We start from the raw sequence: 12,491 nt of genomic DNA on the forward strand, positions 1-12,491 counted from the left end.
TAATTGAACAGAAAGCAACTTCTTAAACAACATATTCTTTTKACTTTAACCCATCATTTGCAGAATTTAAGGCTTGAACGGGGAGGAAACAAGCAGCTCAGTGTTTATGAATGATTTTAACACAGCCCCAATTCCCAAAAGTCTAAAGTGTGTTTCACATAAAATGAAAACAAAACCAAAATGCATCGTTAACTCACAAATTATTCATGTTGTAATGAATGCAGTATAAGGTTTAGCATCATATTGCTGTAATAAGCAAAACATTCCCTGGAAAAAAACTGGATTTGAATATGTTGTCATAAAACCTGCACTTTTTTTCACTGATGGTGTCTTTTTAGATGCCTGAGACTTTGGCACTAATGCACCCCCATACTATCAGAGAGGCAGGCTATTGAAATGTGCAGCGATAACAGGCCTCTTTAGTATGGATGACATGGCATTTGTAGTTTCATTGAAAATAATTGAAAATTTCGATTTTTCTGATTACAGATTTGTTTTTTGTTTTTTCACGATAGAGCTTTAACATGTACTGTTGAGAAAAATGTTTCCAGTTTTTTCATAGAGGAACATTATTCTGAATTTTTTTCAGTATTTTGGTTGCCCTTGTTCCAACTTTTTTTTTTGAGATTTGTTGTTGCAAAATTCAAAATAACATTTTTTAAAAGTGGTATCAGATTTATTGCTTTAATTTCCATTTATTACACCGAGAAAAGCAGTTCTTCAGCATCACTGAGCAACAAAGTACTTTAACCTCTTTGCATTTTCACAATGAACAACTTGTCCTAAATTAGAAAAAAAAKCACTCAGTATGTAACTGTGCAGGAATGTTAACAAGCAGGAATTCTGTTGATGAAGTGAAGCTGACGTCCATATAGTAGTCACTCAACTGTAAATTGGCGAAAAGAGTTCATTTTTGAGGGTTTCCTTTTTTTTCTGAGACCTGAGAGAAAACAAAACTCACTAATGCTGGGTTTTCAGCTTTTTTTTATTTTAGTTTTGAGGGAACAAGTTTAAAAATAAAAACAGTCAGACCATGTGAATGTCAGAAGTGGCCTTCCTGCTGTGTGTGCAGCTGCTTCTACTAAGTCCTGACCCTTTCCCTTTTTCTGGCCAAAAGCTCCCCCCGTCAAGCTGTACACACATTACAGCACTGGAAGTTTTTAGCCCTTAAACTGATTTACTTTGTGGCAAAATATCTTAGCAGAGGGGGGAGTGGCTTGGCTCTGTGCAGGCTGGGCGGACAGGAAAGAGCCAATGAGGGGAAAGAAATACAAATAAGTTAAAGGGGAGAAAATAGCAAAAAATAAAAGGGGGGAGTGAGAGAGAGGCAAGCTGCAACCTGAAGCTTTTTCCTCCCAGCACAGTTTGAACCAAACTCTCTCTGTACGACTGGGAGCCACCGAGAAATGGAGAGGGCCCAGATAAAGTCGGAGCAAGATAACGGGAAGGTGGATAATGGGGAGGAGGAGGGGGTCCACCTTCGGAAGGAGATCGGGCTGCTGCCTGCTGTGTCCTTCATCATTGGAACGGTGGTGGGCAGTGGGATCTTCATCGCTCCCAAGGGCGTCTTAATGAACAGTGGCAGCGTAGGGCTGTCTCTGCTGGTGTGGGCACTGTGTGGCATCCTCTCCTTGTTTGGTAGGGTGGCATCTTCTGTCCCTTCTTTGTWGAAAATTCTTATTTGTGTGTCAACAATGTCAAAGCCAATGCTAAACATTGCWGTCAAACTTTTCGCAGCATTTGTTTACACATGGCGGGATGGTCCAGATTTGATCAAGTATTCCTCGTTTTTTTGTGTCCTTAGGGGCCCTCTGCTACGCTGAACTGGGCACCAGTTTTACAAAATCTGGAGGTCACTATACTTACRTGCTGGAAACACTGGGGCCCCTTCCTGCTTTCCTCAGACTCTGGGCAGAGTTTATATTCATAAGGTATGGCTTTTAGGAGACTCCACACATTAAACTGAGTTAAAGGCACAGTGTGTAGGATTTTGTCAATTCTTTTAGCCGAAATTGAGATAATCACTAATGACAATWATAAAAAAAKARGTCTAATCATTGCAGACAAAGACCTTGTTTTATTATTTTTACCTTATAAAAAGCTGTTTATATCTCAATGGTCGCGGGTCACCACTACAGGCAGCCGCCATCTTGTCTATGAAGGCTCATGAAGGACAAACTGCGGTGGCGGCGTCAAAAACAGTTTTAGTTGTAATACTATAAATGTAATATTTGTTGTCTGTCATTGTAGCTGGGATAATTTTACTTATTAAAGCTCATAATCTTACCACTTGAAACATCACTAGCCCTGAAGCTGCTGGTAGACATCGCGGTTGGAATTATCAAAGGTTTTTGACACCTGAGAGACACCGTCTCAACTCCTTTGTGTTTGAAAGGGGGTGGGGGTGGGGGGAGGACCAGGGAGGATGATTCAACCACTCAACCACTAGATGTCGCTGAAAACAACAAATCCTACACACTGTGCCTTTAAMTACAACCATYACCAYACTTCCTTTTCAAAATTGCAGACCAGCTGTTGCTTCTTATGTGTCCTTGGCGTTTGGCCGTTATGTTGTGGAGACTTTCTTTGCGCCTTGCGAAGCTCCCACAGTGCTAATCAAACTCGTCAGTGTCCTCGGTGTGAGTAAGTGGTGTTTTACTGCTAAAAAGTGGGTTAATATCTCATGTGAGACCAGGTGTGAAGTCTTTTTGTTGTCTGTGCAGCGTTTGTCGTTGCAGTGAACTGCTGGAGTGTAAAAGTGGCCTCTCGCACTCAAGTTACCCTAACGTTTATTAAAATGTTTGCYCTGATCCTTATAATCATCCCAGGGGTCATCGCATTGGCCAAAGGTAGGACGACTTACTTAGGAAGACCTCGATAGGTTTCTGACAAGCACCTTAACAACTTTTCTTTTTGCAGGGAAAACTGAAAATTTCCAGCATGGCTTTGAGGTGGACTCAATAACCCTGGATCGGCTGCCTTTGGCCTTTTATAATGGCCTATATGCGTATGGTGGCTGGTATGTACAGCATGCAAGATTTGCAGTYAAATGTACTTGTGTCCAAATTTGTTTTCTATCCCTTTAGGTTTTATCTGAACTATGTCACAGAGGAAGTCATAAACCCAAACAGGTATTTCATTAATGCAACATTTGCTCCAAATCAGTAGATTTTAAAAAGCTTTGTCCCTGTGCGTACATCTTGTCTTCCCAGGACCATTCCGTTAGCAATAACCTTCTCCATGGTGACYGTGACAGTCTTCTATGTGCTTGTTAATGTGGCCTACTACACCATGATGACACCTTCTGAGCTGCTGTTGTCCGACGCAGTGGCTGTGGTCAGTAGTTCAGAATATTAGCTACTGTCCAGATGGAARGGTACAGCTTCAAACCGATCTGTTTGTTTGTGCGCCTGCAGACGTTTGCCAACCGAGCTCTTCGGGGTCTGGCCTCTGTGATTCCTATTCTTGTTGCCTTGTCTTGCCTCGGAGCACTCAACGGGGGCTTCTTTGGGGCACCCAGGTAATTTACGAGAAGCAAATATTGTCGTTTTTCTCAGTGCATAGTTGACTTGAGTCTTTTTTTTTCCTGTGGCAGGATGCTATTTGTGGGTGGCAGGGAGGGCCACTGGCCACCAATTTTTTCTATGATTCATATTCGAAGACAGACACCTTTACCTGCTGTGCTTTTCCTGGTAAGTTCTGTAGCAATACGTAATACTGCTTGGATTGGTCCAAACCAGGTAAAATTTGGAGTCTCACTACTTGGGCTAGGTCATACCAGTAACATAGGAGCTTATTCGTGTTCCCTGGTACCTATATTCTCCAGTACCTATATTTCAAAGTACTTGAGGAACATACYCAATATTTGTCTCCCACTTCAAAATGTATTTTAAGATAAATGAAAAAAGGTATTGAATTACAGTGCAGGCATTGTACTTGGGAACATAGGTAACTGTGTGCATGGGTACCAAGGAACATAAGTATCAGCGGACATTTCATTTCAGAAGTTTATTCATTTATTTTAAAAACAAAATAAATTCTATGTACAATAAAAAACACTAATCAAAAATAAAATGAGAGGCAGCAAAAAGAAGAAAAAAATCTTATAATTTCTACCCTTAAGGGAACATACAGTAGATACTGGAGGACATAGGTACCTGGGAACATGGGTACTGGGGAACTTTGGTACCAGAGAACATCGACACCTGGGACATAAGTTCAGGGGATCATAGGTACTGGGAACTTGTGTACATGGGAACATAGAACATAGGCACCAGGGAACATAGATACTAGGGAACCTGAGAACATAGGTATAGGGAACATCAGTAACAGGGAACATAGGTACCTGGGAACATGGGTACTGGAGAACTTTGGTACCAGAGAACATAGACACCAGGGACATGGGTTCTGGGGATCATAGGTACTGGMAACTTAGGCACATGGGAACATAAGCACCCAGGAACATAGGTAATGGAGAACATAGGCACCGGGGAACCAAGGGAAAGGGGAACATAGGTACTTGGGAACATAGGCACCTGAGAACATAGGTACTAGGGAACATAAGTAAAGGGGAACATAGGTACCTAANATAGGTACTTGGGAACATAAGTAAAGGGGAACATAGGTACCTAAAAACATAGGTACTTGAGAACATAGGCACCTGAGAACATAGGTACTTGGGAATATAAGTAAAGGGGAACATAGGTACCTAAGAACATAGGTACCGGGGAACCAAGGGAAAGGGGAACATAGGTACTTGGGAACTTAGGCACCTGAGAACATAGGTACTAGGGAACATAAGTACTGGGGAACATAGAGATGACCCCCAGGAATTGTAGCCTGTAAGTATAGTGAAAAAGGTCACTTCATAATGCACCACAGTCCGCATTATGTTTCATAAAAGTACAGGTTTTAGAGAAGAACTTATGGCAGCAACAGATAATACAGTCTGATATTTACAGAGTACTTACATATTGTATATCAGGCTGTGCTATGTAGTATTATTGTAAGTTTTACTTGTTACTTTTAAGGTTGAAATTTTAAAGAGGCACACTGCTGCCACTTGTCTTTTCTTGAGTCTGGGGATGTTGGTTACATGCCTGCTTCTTTGCCACATCTAGAAACCTTGGATACAGCTCTGAGGTTCATTGCAGACCTTGTGTTTGAACTTTTATTCTTATTTTCTGAAAGGCCTACATCCTCAGAAAATATAAAAGCTGAAGTTATCGTCTGACAACATGCGTTTCTTTAAAGTGGACTGAGAACTCGGAAGAGTGACTGAGGCTGTATTGTGTGTTCCCAGTATCCCTTGGTGGTGTTGATGTTAATCACTGGGGAAATCTACCAGCTCATCAACTTTGCCTCCTTCTCTCGCTGGTTCTTCATCGCCTTGGCAACCCTGGGCATGCTCATCCATCGATACCGTTTCCCCCATCACCCAAGGCCTTTCAAGGTTAACACGCTTTTGTGGTGGTTGTCGTTTATCTTGAATTGCAAAGCAGATTAATTTGATTTCAACTTAATCACCCTCCCAATAGGTGCACTTGGTCATTGCAATCACCTTCACAGTGGTTTCCTTCTTCATCGTGGTTTTCTCACTTTACTCGGACCCCTGGAACACAGGACGAAGCTGTGCCCTCACTCTGACCGGGCTGCCGGTTTACTATGTAACCATCTACCGGTTTCGGCTGCCCCGCAGGTGGAGGCACATTTTCAGTAAGTTATGCCAACGGGAGGTCGTTAAATGTTTTAGGGTGGAGGAAAATCAGGGTTAAACTCAAAAGATTCAGGCTTTTTGTTTTAAAACCCTTACAACCCTAAAAAAAAGAGGGGGGGGGGGGGGGGAGTGTGACATCTGCTGTTTGTTCAAAGCACTTGAACTTAATCAAAACTTAAAATTAGTGAGCTAAAACTAAACAGATATGGATAAACTTGAGCTATTCTTTAAAAGTAAACTTAGCGCTTAAAGCTCAAGGTTTGAGTTTGATTAATTTCAAAAAAATTTACATAAAAACATATTAATTTATGCAAATTCTCCAATTCTTCCAGACTATTGCAGCAAGCAGCTGCAGATCCTTCTAGAAGTGACGCAGCAGGAAGTCCAGACGTACTGAGGACTTTGAAGACACCAGAAGACTTCATGTATATCAACTTGATCGGTTCTGGGAAACTTTAAAAGGATTTATTTGATAGTTTTCTATTTTTATACTAAACATTTAAGATTTTTGCTTTTTTAGAGAAAACAACTGAAACAGAGGAACGCAGCTAGGTTTGCAAAGGGGCAGGCGGTTTTCTGGGAAATTTGGAAATTACAGTATTCCAAATCGGAAACCTTTTCAAGCAAAGTCAAAATCTGCACAGCTGAATCATTTCTAATAAAACTAACATTTTATACGGAAATATAAAATGTTAGGTTATGATTAAAGTAAGATTTCTGCTATCAGATAGTAATATTTTGTGATTTTTACTGTTTAGTCTTTTAGGTACTTATAATCTGGTTTGGTCAAGGTTATGTTAAAGATAGATTTTCCCCACCTACATTTTAAATCCTTAAAGGCAAACATTCAGTGTTTTAAATTCCAGGTTTATTCCCATTAATAAAAAAAAGTTTCCAACTTTGACAATTCCCAATATTTTGCAACCCTCGCATGTGGTTTTCAAAGGATTTTAAAAACCAAACTGAAGAATTTAATTGTGCAAAGTGTTGCAGTGTTTTTAAATTCATGGATATACAGCAGGGCTATGAAACTGGTGGTCCAGGGGCCAAATCAGTCAGGCCCACTGTTCTGAGCTGCAATGGAGTCATGTTTTTTATTTATTTATTTTTGTGCATTTTGAAGTATCACATTAGAAAAGGTTGATGGAAATGATAAAATTAGGAAAAAAAACTTCTATTTCGAAAAACGTTTTTTACGCTCGCTTGAGTTGGTTTTTGGATTTTCTGAAAAAGAGTGTGCAAAAGGGGACTTTGAAACACATTTGCCCAATAAGTCCTGACGTAAAGAACATTTCCCTCACATGATCGATCAGCTGTTTCTGCTGTRGGTGTCTTCCCGGATATTCCCAAAATACAAAGAGAATTACATTTCTTTCTCGACGTCTCCGGACAGCATATAACTGTCAATARTAGTTGATTTGACAATTGCAACTTGCCTGATAGCAACACATTCTGATGACTTCTCTGCATTGTCCTGAGATGTAGCCCCWMTGAGTTTGCAACCTCTACTTCCCGTTTATTACAGCCATGCGTGTTACATTTTGCATAGCCTGATTTGCTCCAAAGCAGTAGATAGAAACACGATTGCATTTATGTTTTGCGACATTTTAAAAGTTCGCTTAAAATCCAATATCAATCGGAAACGTGGCTAGTGTGTCCCCTGAGCCCCGATATGTAGTACTTTTTAAATGCTCAAAGCATTCTACAACACAGTTTTTACACTCTTCTTTACAAACTAATAAAGACTTTGAAAAGTGCAAAAAGGTTTATAAATTATCTTTTATTTAGACAGAAATGTTCACACAGTGTCCACCTTAAACATTACACCTCATTATTTGCATCAATGGAAGGACTTAATACAGTCATGATGTTTTAAGAGAACTAAGACATTTATTGCCATTTTAAAAACACCAACTTCAGGAAACAAACGAGCCGTTTTAAGACATTTCTTAACAGCCATATAAGCACTGATCATAAAGAGATGAACTTATTGCGTGGTGTCCGAATAGTTCCGTTTGCCTTCAARGCTGCAAAAACTGAGTAAAAAGTAAAATTTCTGGATTTACTGCTCTAAGATTTGAAATGTGAAGCAGATATAAGGTCACTTCATACAAAATGTGTCCTGATGTTGACACTCTTGGACACAAGTACTGGGAACATTTAGAAAAACGAGCGACTCTTCGACAATTAACAGACACAATCCTGCTGCTGTTAGTGCTACTTGTAATACTTTACTATTGCTAGTCTACGCCGGCCCGCCAAGCTGTGCCAAACGACAACTCTTGCTCTATAATCAGAAAATGATTTCCCCACTTTCCAATGGAAACTGTAAATTATATATTAATATGTGCAAATCAACTTATGTACACGTTTAAATATTTTTTTTCATGCAATTCCTTAAAGCGGCAGATACGCCTTGAGGATAAATGATCAAAAACAAAAAAGAAGAACACACACAAATAAATTTTTGTCAAGTTAAAATGTACAAATAAAGACTAAAATGAAATAGTTAAATAAACAGCCCTCTTATTTGTCCAAGAAACAGCTAACAGAAAGCAAAGCAGATGCTAAACTGATCCCTAAAATGGGTCCAAACTCAACAAAAAGTTTAAAGATTTATCGAAAATTCAAATTAGCCATTACAGTGGGACAATTTTTCTATTTTGATTTGTAAATTAAAGCTCAAATTAGACTTTTATGAACTCAACATACCCACCAAATGTAATATCTATTACATCATAAATCATTTAGCGATGTAACTATTTCAGATTGTTACAAACTACCAAATACAAAAAGGAAACATCTAACTTTACATTACCTTAATAAGCGAATTTTCTACCCCAGACCTTCAGTGAGGATAGTATTTGTTTCCAAAAACAGTATATTAGATCAGCATCTGCTTTGCGGATCCAGAGTACATGTGGCTTTTCTTCTGTAGTGCTTTGTAAATCAGGCCCAACATCACGCAGCCTAAATGTGACCCATGAACTCGGACCAGCTGATGTTAGCAGTGCCGAGGTCCTCGCCGTCCAGACCTGTGAAGCTAATGTCCACCAGAACCTTGCTCAGGCTGTCGTTGGTGGTGTCCAGGACGAGGCCCTCCGTGACCGAGCGGCTGGGCGGCGAGGTGCCCCCCGTCTGCAGCAGCTCCCTGGGCGAGCCGAACAGAGGCAGATCTTTGAACGGGGTGCCGCTGAGGCTGAAGGTGGTGTAGTCGTTCTGAGGGGTGGCTGCGGGACCGCCCGGCGTGCAGATGGGGCTAAAGTCCAGGACGTTTTTGCTCCGTTTGCCCACGGGGGTCACTTTCCACGGCTCGATCGCGACATTCGGAGTGGGCCGGCTGGGCGTGGACGAGGTCAAGGGGTTGCTACTTTTTATGGGGGTCTTAAAGGAGAACGCCTGGTCGGGGCTGTCCAGTGTGCTGCGGTGCTGATTGCGCTCGGCGTCTCGCGCATCCTGGAACGTGGACGCATCGAAAGCTATGCCCGAGTCAAAGAAGGTAGTATCGGGGTAGAGGAGAATGGGCTCCTCGTGCAGCGAGCTGAGGCGCTGTTTACGACGAGACCTGCTGCCTTGTTTATTTGTGGGGGCTTTGGGGGTCTCGCTCCTTATTGGAACTCCTATCGGTTCCTCCTTTACCGCCACATTTAAGCTGTTGTTCCTCAGAGGAGAGCGACCCACAGCTGGGAGGTCACTTTGCGTCACCTGTCGGACAAACAACCACGAACTTTAAAAACTTTCCAGCTACAAACTCAACTCTAAATACAGTAGTTTGGTGTTTCTAGTGACATGCCTATCCATTGAATACAAAAAGTCAAAGAACACACCTTTTTATATAAGAAACCTGGCATAAAATGTGATTTTACCCATTTTGTCACATAAAGGGCTTATTTTCTTTTGAACTTGGCTCAGCCAAAGTGAAACAGGAAGTGACATCAAAGGGGAACTCTATAAGAAAGAGAAATCTCTAGTCTTTGTTTATTGAAACAATATTATTTGAACTCCGACTCGTCTTCATCTCTCTCTGATTGTGACTCAAAATAATCTAAAGAAACATCAGATTCTTCTCCACACTCTGTGTCCTTAGCCATTTTATCAATGCTTTGTTCCATGCTGACATTCCCCTCTGACATCACTTCCTGTTCCTTCACATGCAAATATCTCAACAGCTGTTCATCTCAGCAGTGGGAAATTATTTTTCTAACATGTTATTAATGGGATCTTTCCAATAACGCCTTTATATTTATTTTAAAAATTTCATGTCACAGGCACTTAACATACAATCAGACTCACAACACCAGATATCTGAAACTGATTGATGACTAGACATATTACTGAGGATATTACTAAGTAAATTCTGATTGGTAGAAATTGCATCATATTTCCTGTAAAGTTATATAGAGGCTTCAATTCAAGAAAACCTTAAAAGGAATTTTACCGTAGTCATAATTACAGTTCTAGATACCTCCAAGTTAATTTGTTGAGTCATATTTTGCTTTCAAGACATCTACCTTTTAGTTCCCAAACCATAATTCCAATTAAAAATATAAAATTTGAATTACAACATTATTCAAGAAAACTTAAATGTATTTTTAGATATCAGATATAAAGATCTGACGAGTGCAAATTAAATTGCAAATATCTTGAAAGCAAATAATGACTAGGCAGAACTAACTTAAGGTATCAAGAACTATAATATTAAAAACAATTGTACTTCTGTTAGAGGGACTGATGTGTGGAATAATTGTTGTGAAGAGTTAAAAATGTTTAAGTTTAAAACAATGTATAAAAATTATTTGCTACAGAAATACAGCAAGGTTTGATTATGGCTGTTTGTGTTTGTTACAAATTTGGTTCAAATTTCACTGGAGGATTTCCTTTAGAAAAATCTGAAGGAAAGATGTTGCTGTTTTGATTTTTATCATATATGGATAAAAAGCTTCTAACTACACTTTTTTTGGCCTGTACCTTGTAGGGGTGTAAGAAAATCTTGATACACTGAAATATTGCGATTTTTCATTTCCCGATACTGTATCGATATTCTAAAGCCCTGTATCGATTTTTGATTAAGGTTTAAAARGTCAACTTTCCTGCCAGCCGTTCATTTTTATGTTGTAGTTCAGCCTCTGACCACTAGTTGGCAGCAGTGAGCCAGCCATTTGGCTCCTCTACCTCTTGAGCGCCAGAGAGTAAGGGTAGCATTAGCATTGTAAGTAAACATTAGCTTCATGCTCCGATAGCTGAATCTGAGCAGAAAAGACAGACACTCTCTGCCTTCTAAGCTGAAGTAAGGTTACAAACAGTTACTTATTTGTCAGAATTTCTGTATTTTAAGCCAAATTAAGTGTCTTGTGCACTCTTTTTTCCAACGTTACAGAAGGCAGGTATTTAATAGAATTTTTGGACAAAAAAACCCGCAATATATCGCCTTGCTTACAGTATCGCAATATATCGGGATATATTGTATCGTGACCCCTTTGTCATGACATGTATTGTATCGCCAAATTCTTGCCAATACACAGCCCTAGTACCTTGTGTTTTTGACATTGACAGAAATTCAAAGATTGCTTATTAATTTATTTTCTGTATTAATTCTGATTTGTTTTCATTTTGTGTTTTTGTGTTGTCTTGTAACTGGAAAGGTTAAAAATTATATAGAAAAAAAAAAGAATTTTAACTAGTCAAAGCTACTTTTAAGATTTCTTCCAATGAATCAAAGACATCCTGACAGTTTCCATCTAGACATTTTTTCTATTTAAGATATCTTGAATTAACATTATGACTAGTCAGAATAATATTCGAGACATGCCGAATAATTAATCTGTCTAGCCAACATGTCACAGATTTACGAAGCATTTTGGCAGAAAGTTTCTGAGCAGGGTTCCCACACCTTGGTCAAAATCAAATTCAAGGACCTTTCAAGGACTTTCCAGTACCAATTTCCTCACCTGTCATCCACTGCAACAAATGTGTTTTWTTTTATTTAATTTTATAATTAATTTTTTTTTTAAAAGATGATGAAAATCGGCCGTGTGATTAGAGAATTTCAATCCCCAAAAAACAATCAAGTACTTTCATCAATCCCAAGTGTAACTTTTGCCTGTTTTCACAAACTTTCCAGGGCCTTGAAATCATTTTTTTCAAATTCACAAACTTTCAAGGACTTCAAGGACCCGTGGGAACCATGTCTGAGGCATTTTAGCCTAACTTTAATTTGCTGTTCAGTGGTCTGCAGTGTCAGGTCAGTCAAACTAAAATCCTCGTGTTTTTAACACGATTTTAGTGCTACAGCTGAGCTTGACATGAATTAAGAAACAGATCATTTATTGTTCGTCACTGGAGCCACCAAAACTTCTGCAGGTAACTGTTTGGACAGCTAAGTGGCAGCATGGGGGCGTTCCGCTCAATTTCTTAAAGCAGATATTGAAAATCAATAATTTTGACTTGTCAGAATTATGTTTGAGATATCTTGAATTGTAATTACAGATGTGACCCTTTAAATGACAAATCCGGTGATGTCATTTCAGATGTCTTGAAAGGTGTTTTGACARGTCAACTCTTTTTAAAGGGATCACTGATTAGTTGTAACATTAGACTTTATTTAATAAACATATAGTTTAACTGTAAAATAAAGACTGTAAAAATATGTAGGATGCTTGGTTTTGTAAATTTTTAAAAATATTTTTCAACACGGACGTAGCCATTTTATTTACACGCAAAGTATTCTGGGTAAAAGATGACGTGGATATGTCATCGTTGTGAGTGAGCTATATCC

At 39.3% G+C, this 12,491-nt stretch overlaps 2 protein-coding genes across 3 annotated transcripts in view; one reads left to right on the plus strand and one right to left on the minus strand.

Annotated features, from left to right (window-relative positions):
- Positions 1-1,319: 1,319 nt before the first annotated feature.
- On the plus strand, positions 1,320-6,620 carry si:ch73-352p4.8 (cystine/glutamate transporter). Its single transcript, XM_014013793.1, has 12 exons — positions 1,320-1,638; positions 1,805-1,931; positions 2,528-2,643; positions 2,724-2,849; positions 2,920-3,019; positions 3,087-3,131; positions 3,213-3,336; positions 3,417-3,520; positions 3,596-3,692; positions 5,303-5,452; positions 5,538-5,715; positions 6,049-6,620. The coding sequence occupies exons 1-12, from the start codon at positions 1,407-1,409 to the stop codon at positions 6,111-6,113; spliced, it is 1,464 nt and encodes a 487-aa protein (XP_013869247.1). The 5' UTR covers positions 1,320-1,406; the 3' UTR covers positions 6,114-6,620.
- Positions 6,621-7,477: 857 nt separating this feature from the next.
- Positions 7,478-12,491, minus strand: part of foxm1 (forkhead box M1) — an 11,694-nt gene continuing 6,680 nt past the window's right edge. For both annotated transcript variants that reach the window (XM_014013792.1, XM_014013791.1), the window contains exon 8: positions 7,478-9,421. In XM_014013792.1, coding sequence (XP_013869246.1) covers positions 8,687-9,421 — 735 coding nt within the window. In that variant the 3' untranslated portion in view covers positions 7,478-8,686. The remainder of the gene's footprint in view (positions 9,422-12,491) is intronic.

This window comes from Austrofundulus limnaeus, unplaced genomic scaffold (assembly GCF_001266775.1).
Source record: "Austrofundulus limnaeus strain Quisiro unplaced genomic scaffold, Austrofundulus_limnaeus-1.0 Scaffold106, whole genome shotgun sequence".
NCBI lineage: Eukaryota > Metazoa > Chordata > Actinopteri > Cyprinodontiformes > Rivulidae > Austrofundulus > Austrofundulus limnaeus.